Below are 16,645 nucleotides of genomic sequence, written 5' to 3'. Positions count from 1 at the left end.
GAATCAAACCCAAGTCAGCCGCATGCAAGGCAAATACCCTACCCATTGTTCTACTGCTTCAGCCCCACCTCTTTTTATTTTTCTGGAACTCTCCTTTGTCCTGGCAAAGCGGAGAAACTTCTAAAATGTTAAGTGTGTCAAATAAAGCCAGATTCCTGTCCACACGCCCAGCCTTTGTTTGAAAAATCTTTGCAAACGCAGAGCTTTCTGGAAATGGACAGGCTGGATGTGGTGAGCACTCATGAGGTGTTCAGACTGGAAGCAGAGGATCAATTTTCCCACAGACAGCAGAAGGGAGTTCCCCATAACCTTTCCGCTCCCTATTCACAGTCTCTGGAATCCTTGAGGAGTTTCAGGTTAAAAATAAACTCCCACAGTAACACACCATTGTCTGTGCGCCATCCTAACGAGCAAGCAGGAAGGCCCTGAAAAGCCTCTTCAAGAAGTTAAATCAGTGCAGGCTCCTGTTTACGCTGAAGGGTGAGGACGGGGCCATGCACTGCCCCCGCCCCACCCCTGCCCCGCTCACTCCAAGCTACAGAAAAACATGACTGGGAGCAGGTTTGCCCGGGAAGCAAGTCCACGGCGGGAACCCTAAAGTTGCACTCCCCATTCATTTGTGATGCTGCTCTGTAAGCACAGCGGACAGCTTTATTTAGTGTCACGCTGTTAATAATGCAGAGCCCTTCACACAGGCAGGCCGAGCAAACGAGTCCTGAGCACGCGCAGCCCGACAGCGAGGCTCCGAGTCAGGGGCATGAGGCTTCCTATTACCACGGCCGCAGAAGCTGCTGGCCACAGACACTCAGGCTGCGGAATGAGCACCGCACGGCAGATAACGTTAATTCACGTGAGATGTCCACCTTGCTCTCCTGGGGAGCCTCGTGGACACTGGGGTCACCTACCGACAGATGCTCCCAGAGAAGAGAAAGAGCAGAGACGCAGAACCCCACTGATGGTCACCCCTTCTACTGTACCTTCCTTCATCTTTACCAAAGGCCTCTCAAGTTTTCTAAGTCATCAAACTACGACTTGGTAATGACTGACTGGCCCGTTTATAATGTTGATTGAATTTGTTAGCAGATTAGATAATGCATGACCAGGCACTGCCCAGCATGGCGAATATCACTTACAGCCCTGAGTTTTCTCCTTAAATTCTTTTTTCACCAGAAAAAAATATCAGGAAGATAAAGTCTTTTGAACTTTGGGACCAGAGAGATAATATACCAAGTACAGCATACGGCGCTTGCTTTGCATGCAGACAATCTGGGTTTGATTCCCGGCATCCCGTACGGTCCCCTGAGCACCTCTCGGAGTAATTCTGGAGTGCAGAGCAAGAAGTAAGCCCGGAACACAGCCTGGCTGGACCACAGCCCAAAAAGAAACATTTTAGACTTCAAAAGGCCAAAGGCCAGTTCTCTAAGAATGAACACTGATGCTGATACGGAGCATGGGGCCGGGGGAAATAGCTGGGAGCACTTTTGGAAGAGCTATCTGTGTGGCAACACCTTCCATTTGAAACGCAAGCCCTCCCCTGATGCAAGTGTGCACCAGAGGGGTATTTACCACGCGGATATACTGAAATTCCACGAGAGAAGTATAAGGACAGGGCGCTCTTGGTACTGTGTGTGCAAAAGCAAACGCCTCAAAAGTCACTTCTTATCAGCACACCTCGGTGCATGCATGAAATGAGGCAAGTGGCGGCTTGGGAAGAGCCAGGCCTTTGCATGCTGATGAGGCAAAACCTCCGAGATGGATGGATCGAAGACTGTGCGGACCTAAGGCACATCTGACCACACCTGAGCTTTCTGGGGGCACTGCAGAGAGGCGTCGCACAGGCTGCCTCCAAGGAAGTGGACTGCGAGGAGGCGGAAGTGACTCTCCACAGTGATAAACTCTTGGGTACCATTTGAAGGATTTTCACTACACGGGACTGTTTTCTTAATAATAGCAATTCCAAGGGCTGGAATGATAGCACAGTGGGTAGGGCGTTTGCCTTGCACGAGGCCGACCCGGGTTCTCTTCCCAGCATCCCATATGGTCCCCCAAGCACCGCCAGGAGTAATTCCTGAGTGCAGAGCCAGGAGTAACCCCTGTGCATCGCCGGTGTGACACCCCCCCCAAAAAAAATAGAGGTCAATAATAGCAACTCCAAGAGGCAGCATTTCCTGTTTGTTCAGGAAAGGACCTGCACGTGCTCTGTGGATGGGTGCAGAAACACGCCTCTCTGGCCCACTGAAGGTGAGTTTCCAAGTCCACTGAGTACATCCACGGCTATGGCTATTGTTCCCCAACCAGCTGAGAAGTGCTGAAAGACAGATAAGGTCCTGCCTTCCCTCCTTTTCCCCTCCGCTATGCGGTGTCCATGCACGGGTAGAGAGAATCACTCATCGTGGTCCTTCCCATTTTTAGGCCTCTATCATCCAACTCTATTAAGCAACGGCAAAGGAAATTGTGAGCATCAGTTCTCAGCAAAAGGCACCCCCGCCACCCCCCAAAAAAATCAGTTTCCCTGAATGCCATTTCTTCTATGACACTATTAGCGTCACAACATCCAACAAAAATGTCTTGAAAAACAGTACCCACCATTTCTGCAAAATTCCACAAGAACCAGAGATTGGCAACTAGTCCAAGTGGTTTTCTTTCTCAGCTTAGAAAGGGGCAGTCTGCCTCTCAGCCAATACTGAACAATCTTGCAGCCATGATGGAGCAGGGATACTGGGACAATCAAGTGAAATCCCACACTCACTTTTAATGATGCTGGAGAGCTTAAGAGGATCTCTACTTTGTTCTGGATTCCTTCCACCAGCAAAACGCTTTCCAAGCCCCAGAGGAGAGGGAAGCAAAGAGAAAAGTCTACTTGAAAAAAAATCAAATATCTACTTAGCTGAGAATGTGCTCCTAACTATATCTGATTTTATGTAAGTATCGGGGCAGAAAATGGATTGCCTATTTTTTTTTCTGCTGGGGGATATATGAAAGCAATTAGTGAAATGAACAAGCTGGAGCCCTGGCATTGAGCTGTCTGTGGTACTGAAAAATGAACCTGAAGTTAAAATTTCCTCAGCTGGGTTCTTCCCAAGGCTCCCTCTCCCACTGTTTCCAAACAAGCACTTCCGGAACCAGCACCTGAACCATCTCCTTTTCCCCGAAATATGTCATCAACAGTTGTGAAAGGTCACACTGACCCGCTTTCCAAGGTTCTCCATGGAAATGTCAGGGACTCCCCAAGCTTGATTAAGCGATTCTGGCAGACAGAGAGCCAGAACCTTTGACTATCCTCATGCTTTTCCCGAATACAGTGAGAAACTGCATCATGTGCCAGAAGCCCACACTTGCCAGCTCTCTCTTCCCAATCGTCATACGGACATGCTAAAAATAAAACCTGTCATTTTCGACTCTCTTCTGCATCCAAGGACATTCTCGGAATGGTAACATGACCCCCCTGCATCTCATTCCTTAGCTCACAGCCAATTGACATATTTGAAATTCCTTATAGTAAACTGATAATTTCCAATTTGCTTATGACTTAGAACACACACACACACACACACACAAGCACACATACACCCTCTACAGGTATGATAGAACAACTGAATAGGGGTTTAGTTCAAACAGGTGTGCACTTGCTTTCAGAGTTTCTCTCAGGCATTCAAAAATGAATATTCCTGGATAAATATCCTGACTACTCCCTTGATAAATGACAAAATTCCTCATGTTTCTGATCCTTGAGATTCTAGCTCAGTCACCCTATATTTATATATTCATTTGAAAAGCAGCCCCAGCAAGAATTGACGACCATGATTTAAGGCGGGGGTTATTACTCCAGATAAAACACTGAGTACAAAAGGTACCGACTCACTAGATAGTAGGCCAGGCACCTATCCTATATTGGCTTAAGGGTGGTTGCTTGGTTGCTATATAATATTTAAAATATGGGTGTTCTGTGGTTTCTTAAGACTTTCTCCCATAGCCAAGAATTACACTGTGTGTTGTTGTGCCTGCCAGGGATGATCCATGTCCCCATTTGTGTCACCTACGTCATGCATACACTCAGCGGTATATCCATTTGTAGAAAGAAATACTCCTTAAGATCAGCTGAGTGGAATTCTATACAGTGTGAAAGAATCTGTGAACACGTGACTTTCTGTAAATTTGCAGTGTCTATAAGCTCCCAGAGTTCTGATACGATATCTGTATTTTTTATAACACATCATTAACATTTGGCAACTTCTTTTTGACTCCTGTGTGCTATTTTTTTAAAAATACCTCTCAATAATTTTATAGTGTGGTTTTATGCTGCTCTTCAGGTTAACACCACCAGATTTCCTTCCCTGTACATGTTTCAAGTAGACAATACAAGAAGATATTTAATGGTGATGATAATGATAATGACATTGATGATAATAAAACATGATTCTTTTTTTCCAGAGCAAAGTAGAAACACTTTAATTTCTAAACAAAAAAATAACTCATTTAGGTGACTTGATTTTTAAATGAATCGCTTAATTACTTTTCAGTTTGGGGGCCACACCCTGCAGTGCTGAGGGCTTACTCCTGGCTCTGCACTTAGTGATCACTTCTAGGAGGACTCAGGGACTGTATGGGGTACTTACCGGGGACTGAACCTGGATAGGCCATTTGCAAGGCAAGCACCTTCCCCACTGCACTGTTCTCTGGCCCCAGGTCATTAATTTTGAATTGTGGGGTGAGGCACTGCCAGCAGTACTTAGAGTAACGGTAACCAGGTGCCAGGGACAGAGCACATGTGCCAGACACAAGCTCTGCCACTTGGGCCGCATCTCTGGCCCTCAGTTACTTCATTTAAACAAAAATTTATTTAGATACTCTAATACTCTTTTGAGGGGATTGGGATAAGAAAATCTGTGAATTTAGAGAGACGGTCCAGTGATGGAATTGGCAAGTTATGCAATCCTTCTGACCTTAGTTTACTCTCCTGAAAAAATGGGCCGAAAGACCCTGAGGCCTATTTTGTTCCTTCCCAATCTTAGCACCTAATTTTTCCATGATAAATGAAACCGTCCTCACATAAGTTATATTTTAGCAGCTCTTCAAAATGACTAAGAATTTCAAAAGTCCACAGTCACTAGTACTGAATTAAAGAAAGAATTGTATATGGTTACAATTTTGGTGTTTGTTTCCCAACACACCTTTTGATATTCTTACTCTCTCTAATACTCATTCTCTAATTTCATCCCTTGAGCCACACAGTTTTCAGTTTCTGCAAATCTGAAAGCTAGATGGAGAGATTTCTCTCTCCTCCTGGGGGTCATGAGTACTTTACCCTTTCTTTGGGCAACAGTTAAAACCTATTTCTTCCCTAGGGAGTATAGGTTTGTTGATGCTAACACAACATAAACTAATAATCAATACTAAATTATTTAAGTGAAAAGTTATTAACCTTGTTTTTTATTCAAAGGGCAGGAGGGCTTATTTCCGAGGTCCACTGACAGCTAACAAATACTCGCCGAATCCGAAAACACAAATTAGTCTGTGTTCTCAACCATGAAATCTTTTAATTTTTGGAAAACTCAAGATATTTTAACCTATGACCTTAATATTCCTGATTACTGGGAAATTACTACTCTGCCAATTACAGCAGAGTAAACAACCTAAAATGTGGTGCCCCATGGATTTTAGTCTAAGTATTCTGGTGGTGGGTAGGAGACAAAGCTAAGAGCAGCATTCCTGGGTGCTGTTGACAAGACAAACATTTACTCAATTCCCTTCCCCCAAAGACCAAGGGTGAAAACCGGCTTTCCTGGGAACTGGGTAAAAACGCCTAAAGTAGATAATGAACCAAACATGATGACCTCTCAGTGTCTGTGTTGCAGGCTATAATGCCCAAAAGTAGAGAGAGAATATGGGGAATATTGTCTGCCATGGAGGCAGGGTGGGAAAGGGGGGGATATACCCGGGATTTTGGTGGTGGGGAATGTGCACTGGTGCAGGGATGGGTGTTTGATCATTGTGAGATTGTAACTCAAACATGAAAGCCTGTAACCATCTCACAGTGATTCGATAAAATTTAACAAATGTTTTTAAAAAGACAAACATTTACTTTTCTAATCACACAACTCTCAAGGGCAGTGGCTTTTGCTCTCACAGGACATCTAAAATGAAAAAAAAAGGCTATGAAAATAAGAAAGTACCGAAATGCACGAATTTTGTCTAAGATTAACCCAGATCTATTGTCTTTTAACACTGGGATGGGGTGGGGGCATGAAAAAAGGGGTAGAGCTTTAAAGAGAACCAAGTGCCTATTCTCCTCTAGCAGCTACATTCCGGGAGTGAATATAGATGGACACAATTTCCCGAAGGGTGTCCCTACCAGAAAGAGGTGTTATCGAACAAACGGAAGTCAAAGCACATCAAACCAACAAATGAGAACCCAGGCGACTGGACAGCCCGAGAAGGGTGCATAGCTGGTCTGCAGGCAAACACATGAAGTGCTAGGTACTGAGAAGTGAAGCAACCTTGAGAGCAGCGGGGCGACTCTGGCCTTCGTTGGACAATCCGCCCTAAGAACCCAGGCACGCTGGCACGCTGCACTGTTGGGGTGTCTTTTCGGGAGGCTCAGGTGGGGTGCTAGCATCGGAGAACACAGCCCGTGTCTTCGGTCACCTCGGGCAAGGGCAGGCGGGCCGGCAGGCAGCTGCTCTGTCTGTCTGCTACCCTGCGCTTCTCCAGGCCGGCGACCGGGCTTTGGGTCATTCATAAACATCAGAACCTAAATTACCTGTATTTCCCTGGCGTGGTACACGATGATCAGACCGAGCAGGATGATCGTGGAGAGACTGATAAGGCATTTCAGAGCTAAGGAGTACAGCGACGCCTGCAACATAGTCATAGGGAAGCACGTTTAAGAGAGCAAGACCTTTCCCCCTCCCGCCAGACCCCGAGGCTAGGTCAGTACCCCCTCCAAGAGGACCTGAGCTCTCAGGCTGGGCGTTGGGGGAGGCTGGAAGGATGGGAGGGCACCCACCGGGGCCCAGGGGTCTGTCAGGTCACTTGGTCTCCAAAGGCAGTGAGTGGCGCGGAAAGAGGATGGAAGGCGGGCGGGTGCTGGAGCAGCACCGTCCACGCCACCATCACCCTCCGAGCCCAGCAAACCCGTGGAAGAAACAAGCTCCTGAGCTGATGAGTCGGGGTAACACTGGGCATCCCCGATCCCAAGCTGCAGGAGAGGGCCCGCGCGAAGTGTCCTTTTCCCTCCCCCAAGGTCTCCTGGAAGCGCGCGGCTCAGGAGCCCGACCGCGCCGGGCACTCCGCCTTCACAACTTTGGCTGCGCGCAGAGGCGAGTTGCCTCGCAGACTCCGGGCGCAAGTGCCAGCTGGAGCTCGGCGGGCCACTTGGGGCACCTGCGTCCTCAGGGGGGAAGGCGGGCTAGGAACTCGCAGGCAGGGGGATGTGGGAGGCGCGGGGCGGAGGGGATGCTCCGACCAGTGCCCGTATTCCCCGGGGCCGGGAGCCCTGGCTTCAGGGACCGCGGGAGGGGGACCGGCAGCGGCGGGGCGGGTGGCATACCTTGTCGTAGGCGCCCCAAGACAGCTCGGTCTCGATGACCATGACCACGATGCCGAACATGCCGAAGATGAGCGCGTAGTCGCTGAGCCGCTTGCGCTTCTCGAACAGGGCGCGCCGGTGGCCCAGCTTGTAGCCGATGTTCTGGTTCTTCTTCTTGCTGGACTTGGTGCCGCTGCTGCTGCCGTGGCCGCTGCCGCCGCCGCCGGTGCTGCCGCCGCCGCCGCCGGCTCCATAGAGCGCCAGGTTGTTGGAGTTGTTGTGCTCCGGCTTGGACACCACGATCTCCGGGGCTGAGGACGAAGCGGCGGCGGCGGCGGCCGCTGCAGACGGGGAGGACGCGGTGCCACCACCGCCGCCGCCGCCGCCGCCGCCTCCTCCTCCTCCTCCTCCTCCACCGCCTCCGACGGCCGCGGGGGGCTGCAGGGGCTGCGCCTCCGAGTCCATCTCGTGCAGGTTCCGGCGGGACGCGCTCAAGTTGCTGAGCGGCCGCATGACGCCCCCGTTGTACCTGCAGCTGCTCATGGCTATTTCGGTGAAGGGGTTGCTCTCGCGGCGCGCCGGGGGCTGCTGGTGCTGCTGGTAGTGCGCCGGGGGCGGGGGGTGGTGTTGGTGGTGGTGGTGGTGGTGGTGCGAGAGCGGGGGCCCGGAGCCCAGGCTGCCCAGGCTGCCCGTGGGGCTGGCGGCGGGCTGCAGGCTGTGGCACTGGTGGTACTGGGAGGCGGACGGCGGCTGCTGCGCGAACTGCTGCCGGAGCGCACTGGCATGGCTGGACGGCGTCAGCTCGCTCACATTGAGCTGGCTGCCCCGGCGCGACGAGCAGCAGCAGCAGCACGACGAGCCCGACAGCGGCGACGAGGTGCGGGTCCGGAAGGCGCCGCCGGGCGAGGAGGTGCGGAGCAGCAGGGACAGGTTATCCCCCGCCCCCGCCCCCGCCCCCGGGGCCCCGGAGGAGGCGCAGCTGTTGCACCGGAGGCATGGGCTGCTGCCGCCGCTGCCCGGCGGCTGGTGCCCGAGGTGCGGGCGGTGCTGAGGGTGCGGGAGGGACGCGAAGGGCGGGCACGGCTTGTCCTGGCTCGGCGGCGGCGGCGGCTGGCAATGCAGGTGTGAGGAGCGCGGCGGCGGCGGCGGCTGCTGCGGCGGCGGCGGCTGCTGCTGCTGCTGCTCTGAGAAGAAGCCGCGCTGGAACTGCAATGGGGTTTCCATGTCGGGGCTGTTAAAGCTGCAGGGAGACCAGGCGGTGGTGCACCCTGCGCAATGCGTTATGGTCGGGAGCGGGGACTCCTGCTGCTGGTTCGAGGAAGGGCCCATGCCGGCTCCGGTAGAATCCAGGCGGCGAGCCCCATTGGCTGGGCGCACCAAAACAATGGGCATGACATCACCTGCGGGGACCGAGACGGAGTTTGCGGGGCGCGCGCCTTTGGGGGAGCGGATGTGTAAGAGTGAGATGGAGATGGGGGGAGAGCTGCAGGAAGGACCCCCCCTTGGGTACGTTGGCTAGGACCGACCGAGGTGGGGCGGGGGGGCGGGGAGGTGCAGCTGCTGCTGAGGACGGCCCCGGAGACCACCGAGGATGGGAAGCCCATAAGCTGTGCAGCAGGGCTGCAGCGGGCGGGGGGAAAGACCAACAAAAGGGGGGTGTTCCTCCGGCGGGGGCTGCCGCCTCCTTAACTCGTGCCGGACCTGCAGCCTGGATCACTCGCACCAGCACTGCAGCACCCGGGCCACCCCCCAGCCCGGCACGGGGGACAATGCGCAACCCAAGCGGCTCCCGCGACCCCATGCATGCTTGATCGAGCTGCAGATCGACACCCCAACCCCACGCCCCCCTCCCCCCGCCCATGCGGACGGCGGGCGATCTGTGCAGCACTACCACGAAACTGGGGGAGCCCCGGCTTGGAAGAGCAAAAGTTTGGCGACTGGCTATGACCGTGCTTCTAGGGCCTTGGGAACCCCCCTTCACCCCCCCAGGGCTTGAGCCTTTACCCCACCCCACCCCCCAATTGGGCGGCGGCTGCGAGATCACGGCAGGCTCGGCTACGCCTAGTCCCGCCGCCCCTCCCCGGCCGAGGCTCGCGCGCGCGGGGCTGCGCTCGGAACTGGGAGCGCGGCGGCACGGGAAGGGTTAAGGGCCTCGGCTCCCCCGGCTGGGGGAGGATGGGGGCGGGGCCGGAGGAGGGGATCCCCGCCATCCCCGGGAGAAACCCACACGGGCTTCCCGGGTCCCCCTGGCGGGGGCGGAGGGCTTTCCCCGTTCCCGCCGCTCACATTTGAGCCTTTTGCCGAACATGGGGGGCCGCTGCCCCCCCGGCCGCCGGGTCTCGGCCACTGGCCGGGTCCGGCCGCCCCGGCGGGCAGGTCCGAGGGCTCCGGGCAGGGTCCCGGCGAGGCGGCGGCGGGCGGCGGGGTCCGCGGGTCGCTGAGCCGGTGGCTCGGGGGCTCCTCTTCCTCCTCCCCACCTGCAGCGGAGACACAAAGCCAGGGCGGGTCAGCGCGGCGCGCGCGGCCAGCGGCGTCCCCGCCGAGCCCTGACCGCAGGGAGGGGCGGGAGCAGGGCCCGGCCGGGGCGGTTTCCCACGGGTGGGCTGGAGCTGCCCCGCCGCTCCATGGATCCGGGCGACGCGAGCGTCCCCCGGGGCCCCGGCGGGGGTGTCCCTCCAGCCGGGCGCGGCTTTTATCGATCTCTGCCATAAACGCCCATCCAAGCCGCTGCCATGCGGTGTCTCGCGAATTTCCCCCCGCGCTGGAGGAAAGAGACGCCGGCAGGAAACGGTAGGGGTCTCCTTTCCAGGGTTCTTTGTTTCAGCTCCATCTTGAGGGTTGCAAGGGGGGGGGGGGATTTCTCCGTGGAGGGGAAATTCCAGCCTCCGGGAAAGAAAAGGAAAGCCGGGGCGGGGGGCGGGGGGCGGCAGAGGAACGTTTATTTCCACTCCACACTGCGCTTGCTGACACCTGACTTCGGAAGATGGGGAAGAATAGAACGAGTTAGAGAGACCAAGAAATAGAAGAGAAACAGAACACCCTCATTAGGTAATTGGAGGTCTTCTCAGGATCCAATTTCTTGACATTCTACTCGGCAGCTGCCCTAAACGTGCTTACCTGGTACCTGCTCCAGCATCAGTGCGCGTGTTTTCAATGCCGGGAGTGAATAATTCATTTGGGGATATCTCCTGGACATGGATTAAACAATGTCCCCACAGCTCACTGCTTACAACAATGCGTATTAGCTGAATTTGCCGGTCTCAGTGACCTGGCTTACACACAGAATGTGACTGAGTGAACTGTAGAGACAGCTACGGAGTTTACCATTTATTAAGATTTTTTTTTTTTTTTGGCAATGCTATTCAGGGGGTTTGGAATCGGGAGCCAGGCTCCCGGTGTATTGGGGAGTAGAATAGACAGGGCAAGGATTGTGCGATGAGAGTGACTTCTCCAAAGAAGAACTCTAATGAATAATTGAAATCTACACCGAGGGCTTCCAAATTTAAAGTCATTCACCTCCTGAACCGGAGCAAAATTGAACTCAGACACAAAATCCACCCCCCCCCCCCCCCCCCCCGTTTATGTGCACTCTGTAACCAACTGGAGAGTCTTTGTCTAATTGCTGTATATAGCTGATGCAATAATAAAATTAGAAAAAAAAGTCTGATTCACCTTTATAAATTGAAATATGTCAAAAAACGCGTTACCATGGTAAATTAATACTTTTATCAGCCTTTCCTAAATTTAGATGAACGATTACATAAACCCCTCCAAAAAAAAATCACCATCGTTTTTACCCACATTATATTTGATACTAGAGTTATAAGAGAGAAGCAAAAAATATGTAGTTTCTCTGTGGACTTGATTTTCTAAAATGGCCAAGTGGAACCTTTTAATAGAGGTTTAATAAACAAGTGGGAGAACACTTACTTGTTTCTTGTATTCTCTGCCATGTACAGCTCCATGCCTTTGAACGGGATTAGGTATAATGCCAGGAATCCTGCCCAAAGAGTGTTTCCTAGGATCTACCTCAAGGATGCAGGGAGGTACCCTTGCTCACGGAAGTGATTCAAGGGAGGGAGAGGGATGGGGGAGCTCAAATACCCAAAGAGGTGGAAATACGGCTTACAGAACAAAGGACTGCCAGAATACAAAAACTCAAGACTAAAGAATGGCGAATGGCAAATGGTGCTTCTGCCAACAGTTCGAAAAACTGGGGACACTGGTGGTGGGAAATGTATTCTGGTGAAGAGACTGTCCCTGGAACATTGAAACCCAATCATGGACAGCTTTGTAACTGTTAATCTCATAGTGATTTAATTAAAGAAAAAATTTAATTTAAAAGCACTAAAATAGTGGGGCACACACTAATCAGAGAGGGGAGAGCAAGTCACACAGCATTCACCTTCCTTTCAGGAAGCCAGTTCAGGCCCATTTACCAAAGCTTGTTACTAAGTGTCTGCCTTGGAGGAGAGGAAAACGCCCCCATTTGTAAGCAGATGGGAAGTCATAGGGGACCCCAACCATTCCTTTTAATTTTAGTCTAATCCCTATAAATTCTTTGTTGGGGCGTCTTACACTGCTGAGCTATGACAGTGCCGTGTTGAGTTGTTGGGGGCCTAGAGATGACTCAGGCCATGAGCTTGAGGCTGTACATTCAATCCTGCTCGTGTTCTTCATGCATGCTACCAGCTCTGCTGTCTGTGTTCCTGGTGCCAGCCACACTGCCCTCCTGTCTGAGCACGACCCGTTGAGGAGCACCCCCCCCCTCGGAACAGGAATCCTGGGTCTTGCAACATCACCATCAACAGAGGGAAGATAAGCAAGAGGAGAACATTATGAGGAAATAAGTCAATAGGATTTTTTTTTTTTTTGCTTTTTGGGTCACACCCGAAATGCACAGGGGTCACTCCTGGCTTTGCACTCAGGAATTACCCCTGGCGGTGCTCAGGGGACCATATGGGATGCTGGGAATCGAACCTGGGTCGGCCACATGCAAGGCAAATGACCTACCCGCTGTGCTATCACTCCAGCCCCCTAGGATCTTTTTTTTTTTTTTAATCACCATTTTTCCCCCCTCACTCTTATTCACTCATAAAATCAGCAAAGGAATTTGAATCCTTGAGGTAAATTTTGAAAATATGTGTGCTTTCCTTTTTTTTTTTTAATGCAAAGGATTATAGGGATACATGTAAAGTGTCAAGCCATCAGGGTAAAAAATCAGTAGCAATAGCAGATACTCATATTTCTGAGTGCCAAAAAGGAACGGACAGGCATGGAATAAATAAATAAATAAATAAATAAGTAAATAAACAAATGAATAAATAAAGATTGGAAGATAAACCCTGAAACAGGGCAAGCAGCCCCAGTGAAAAACTCAAAATTACATTTGCTTTACTTTCCGCCATCAAAATGTTTCAGTGCTGGAATTTCTCTAGTTTAACACCAGAGGTCATACTCTTCCACAAAATGCATTTCAAATGGAATCATCCAAATACCTTTTATTGCCAGTCTCCTTTTTAAAAATTAAAAACACCTGTTTTTTTTTCTTACAGAAGCAAGCAATTATTCTCCCCTCCATGCTGTATTTTCAGCTTGTGCACATGCTTATAACGCTCACACCTAGTATGAGAAGGAAGTTTTCCCAGACTCTAGGGACTCGGGGGAATATACTCGGGGTGTTTGCACTTACTGACATCATACCACGGGCTCAAAATTTTTTCACGGGTATTATCTATAGTTGGTCACTTGGTTGTTTTTTAGAAAGCAAGCTTTATTGCTGGGGGTGCCTCTGGGGTTCTCTGGGGCCGTGAGCTCAATGGCCGTGGGAGTCTGCGGTATCTGGTCCCCACAGTCAGTGGAGGGAAATCTTGGTCTGCCAAATCAATGCTTTTCTGGCATTCACTTTTTCCTTTGCCCACAAGTCAATGCAGTGGTTGTACAGGACAGAGAGGCAGAAGGAGCATGTTTGCTAAGATGCTAAGCAGTACATTCAAATGTGGACTCGGGGCTTCCTAAGTGTTTTCTTTGCACAAAAACACCTGTGTCTTTCAAAACAGTGCAAATATTAAACAAGTTACTCTGAAGTCATGTAGTCTCCTAACTTTGTAATAAATAAATTGTATTTGATGGACAATATTTAGAATAACAATCATGGTATGTATTCTTTTTATGTATGTATGTATGTATTTATTTATTGCTTTTTGGGTCACATCCGGCATTGCACAGGGTTTATTCCTGGCTCTTGCACTCAGGAATTACTCCTGGCGGTGCTCAGGGAACCATATGGGATGCTGGGAATCGAACCCGGGTCTGCCGTGTGCAAGGCAAACACCCTACCTGCTGTGCTATTGCTACAGCCCCATGGTATGTATTCTTAAATTAAAAAGTACCAACATCGGAATGAGCTTTACTGGTGCAAGTCTTACTAGTTTTACTTGCTTTGTGGTGCCAGGGATCAAACTCAGGACATCACACAAAGGACCTCACACACATACATGTGCTTTACCACTGAGTCCACTATTATTTTTCAGCAGTGCCCTGTTGTTGAGGAACTGACAGGAATTTTGGGCATATTAATTAGCTGCATTAACTTTCCAAATATTTTTCTGCTCTCCTTTACCATTTTCTCAGCTAACTAGCACATCTCTGAAAATCTCAACAGTGCCAACCAAAAGGGGTCCAACTGAGACTGGCATTGCCAGCAGAACGGAGCTAGAACCATATAATAGAATAGGTTGAAATCAGAAACATTTACATAAACATTTACATAAAATGCTTTCAGCTCATACATTTCATAGGCAAATATTGATAGCTCATCATTCATAATCTAGACCATGGTGGACAAAGCACAGTAAGTGGATAACAGACCCCAATTCATAAAGCAGCTTTTCATATTATTTTACTGGCATCTCACAGGAACCCTGTGAAGGTAGGAAAGGTTGTCCTATCATCTCAATTTTAAAGGCAAGGACAATGCCTGAGTCAAACAATGAGCATTGCTTATACATAAAATAAAATGTTATTTAGCAGTATAGCATATTCTCCGAATAAACCCACTCATTCTTACAGTAAACTAAATAGACTGGCCAATAAAGGGTCAGAGCCAACATTAAACAAAGCTTATACTCCAGCTGAAATATACATATACATATACATATGCATATATATGTATATACACACACGGACTGGAGCGATAGCACAGAGGCTAGGCTGTTTGCCTTGCACACGGCTGACCCCGGTTCGATTCCTCCGCTCCTTTTGGAGAACCCTGCCTGCAAGCCACCGAGAATATCTCTCCCCCAGGGCAGAACCTGGCAAGCTCCCCGTGGCATATTCGATATGCCAAAACAGTAACAAGTCTCACAATGGAGATGTTACTGGTGCCCGCTCGAGCAAATCGATGAACAATGGGATGACAGTGATACAGTGATACACACACACACACACACACACACACATATATATGGACTGGAGCAATAGCACAGTGGGTAGGGCATTTGCCTTGCATGCAGCCGACCTGGGTTTGATTCCTCCACCCCTCTCAGAGAGCCTGGCAAGCTACCGAGAGTATCTCACCCGCATGGCAGAGCCTGGCAAGCTACCTGTGGCATATTTGATATGCCAAAAACAGTAACAACAAGTCTCACGATGGAGTTGTTACTGGTGCCCGCTCAAGCAAATCGATGAACAATGGGATGACAGTGACAGTGATATATATATACTAAATATATATATTTATATATACTAAATATATATAAATATATAGTATATAAAATATATATAGTATATAAAATATATATTTATATATACTAAATATATATAGTATATATATATATATATATATATATATACTAAATGCCTCAGCTACCAAAGTTCACAGCCAGAGAGCAGCAAGGAGAAACTGGGCCATTACTGGGATCTGCCAACAGCGGGTAGGGGGTTTGCCTTGCATTTGGCCGACCCGGGTTCGAATCCCAGCATCCCATATGGTCCCCTGAGCACTGTCAGGAGTAATTCCTGAGTGCATGAGCCAGAAGTAACTCCTGTGCATCGGTGGGTGTGACCCAAAAAGCAAAAAAAAAAAAAAAAAAAAAACTGGGATCTGCCAAATCTTATGAGTCTATTTAGCACCCACCCTGTTTCTTTGAAAATCTTATATTGGTCTGTATGCTTACACTATGTGGAGGTAACATTGGTTTTTAAGAGGATATTGTTTATATGTTTTTGTGGTACAAAGTTAACACCTCACAGACAAAGTGTCAATATCTCCTCTAGCCCCTCACCCCCACCCCCCTGCCACCTACCTTCCGTGGCCACTGTTGTGGGTCCCTCCCTTCCACCCCTGTCAATTCTGTTCTCAGGCTAAGGGTTGGTTTTCAGTAGACACTGGCTATTCCCTGCTAGTTTAAAGAAACAGACTCTCCTCCCAAGACACCTTCACACGTTTCTAACCTGTCCTTGGGTTAGAAAGAATAGCCACCAATCCAACGGGTGCATGAAGTCTTCTCCTTTCCTAACGGCCAAGAAATGAACAAGTGGTGACAACTGTGGTTTATCAATACCTCTGGTGAGCTGGGAATGGCCTTCTGGGAAAATGAATTAATTTGGATTCTGGAAGTTTAACTAAAAAAAAAAACCTTCTTATTGAATATTGCAGTTGGGTATGCTTTTCTTTTTTGATTTTCTCTTCCCAATACATTATAGATGAGTCAAGTTAGCTGAGTTAAGCCTTTAAATAGTATACTATAGACTGTAATGCCTTTTCTTTGGGACTAACCAGGAAGTCAGCAGCAAATCTTCAAAATAACCTCTTTCTCTTTCTTTCAAAAAAGAAGCTTGTTTGGAGGAATTCTTGCTAGATAACAGCTAAAGAAAGTGTAAGGGTGTCTTGAAATAGATGCTTTGAACATCAACTCCTAGCTTTCTCCTCCATTCATATGTCCTGGGCTGAACTGAAGGTGGGTACTGAGCCAGTGGTCACCACTGGACAGTGATGATCTCCCACTTCAAACAAGACAACTTTCGTGGGACTAAAAACCTTCTCACAGGACAAATGGTTTCTAAAAAAAAAAAAATCAAGAATTCACAATCACTTTCCTTGGGTGCACTCAGCAG

At 49.7% G+C, this 16,645-nt stretch overlaps 1 protein-coding gene across 2 annotated transcripts in view; it reads right to left on the bottom strand.

Moving 5' to 3' along the window:
* KCNN2 (potassium calcium-activated channel subfamily N member 2) overlaps positions 1 to 16,645 on the bottom strand; it is a 351,854-nt gene that overhangs the window by 128,758 nt on the left and 206,451 nt on the right. For both annotated transcript variants that reach the window (XM_055141490.1, XM_004612730.2), the window contains 3 exons: positions 9,815 to 10,005; positions 7,550 to 8,928; positions 6,761 to 6,856 (listed from right to left, as the gene is read on the bottom strand). In XM_055141490.1, the coding sequence (XP_054997465.1) occupies positions 6,761 to 6,856; positions 7,550 to 8,928; positions 9,815 to 9,836 (1,497 nt within the window). In that variant the 5' untranslated portion in view covers positions 9,837 to 10,005. The remainder of the gene's footprint in view (positions 1 to 6,760; positions 6,857 to 7,549; positions 8,929 to 9,814; positions 10,006 to 16,645) is intronic.

Source organism: Sorex araneus, chromosome 6 (assembly GCF_027595985.1).
Source record: "Sorex araneus isolate mSorAra2 chromosome 6, mSorAra2.pri, whole genome shotgun sequence".
In the NCBI taxonomy this organism is placed as follows: Eukaryota; Metazoa; Chordata; class Mammalia; order Eulipotyphla; family Soricidae; genus Sorex; species Sorex araneus.
Note: the sequence above shows the minus strand (reverse complement) of the source record. Positions and strands in the feature narration are given on the sequence as shown.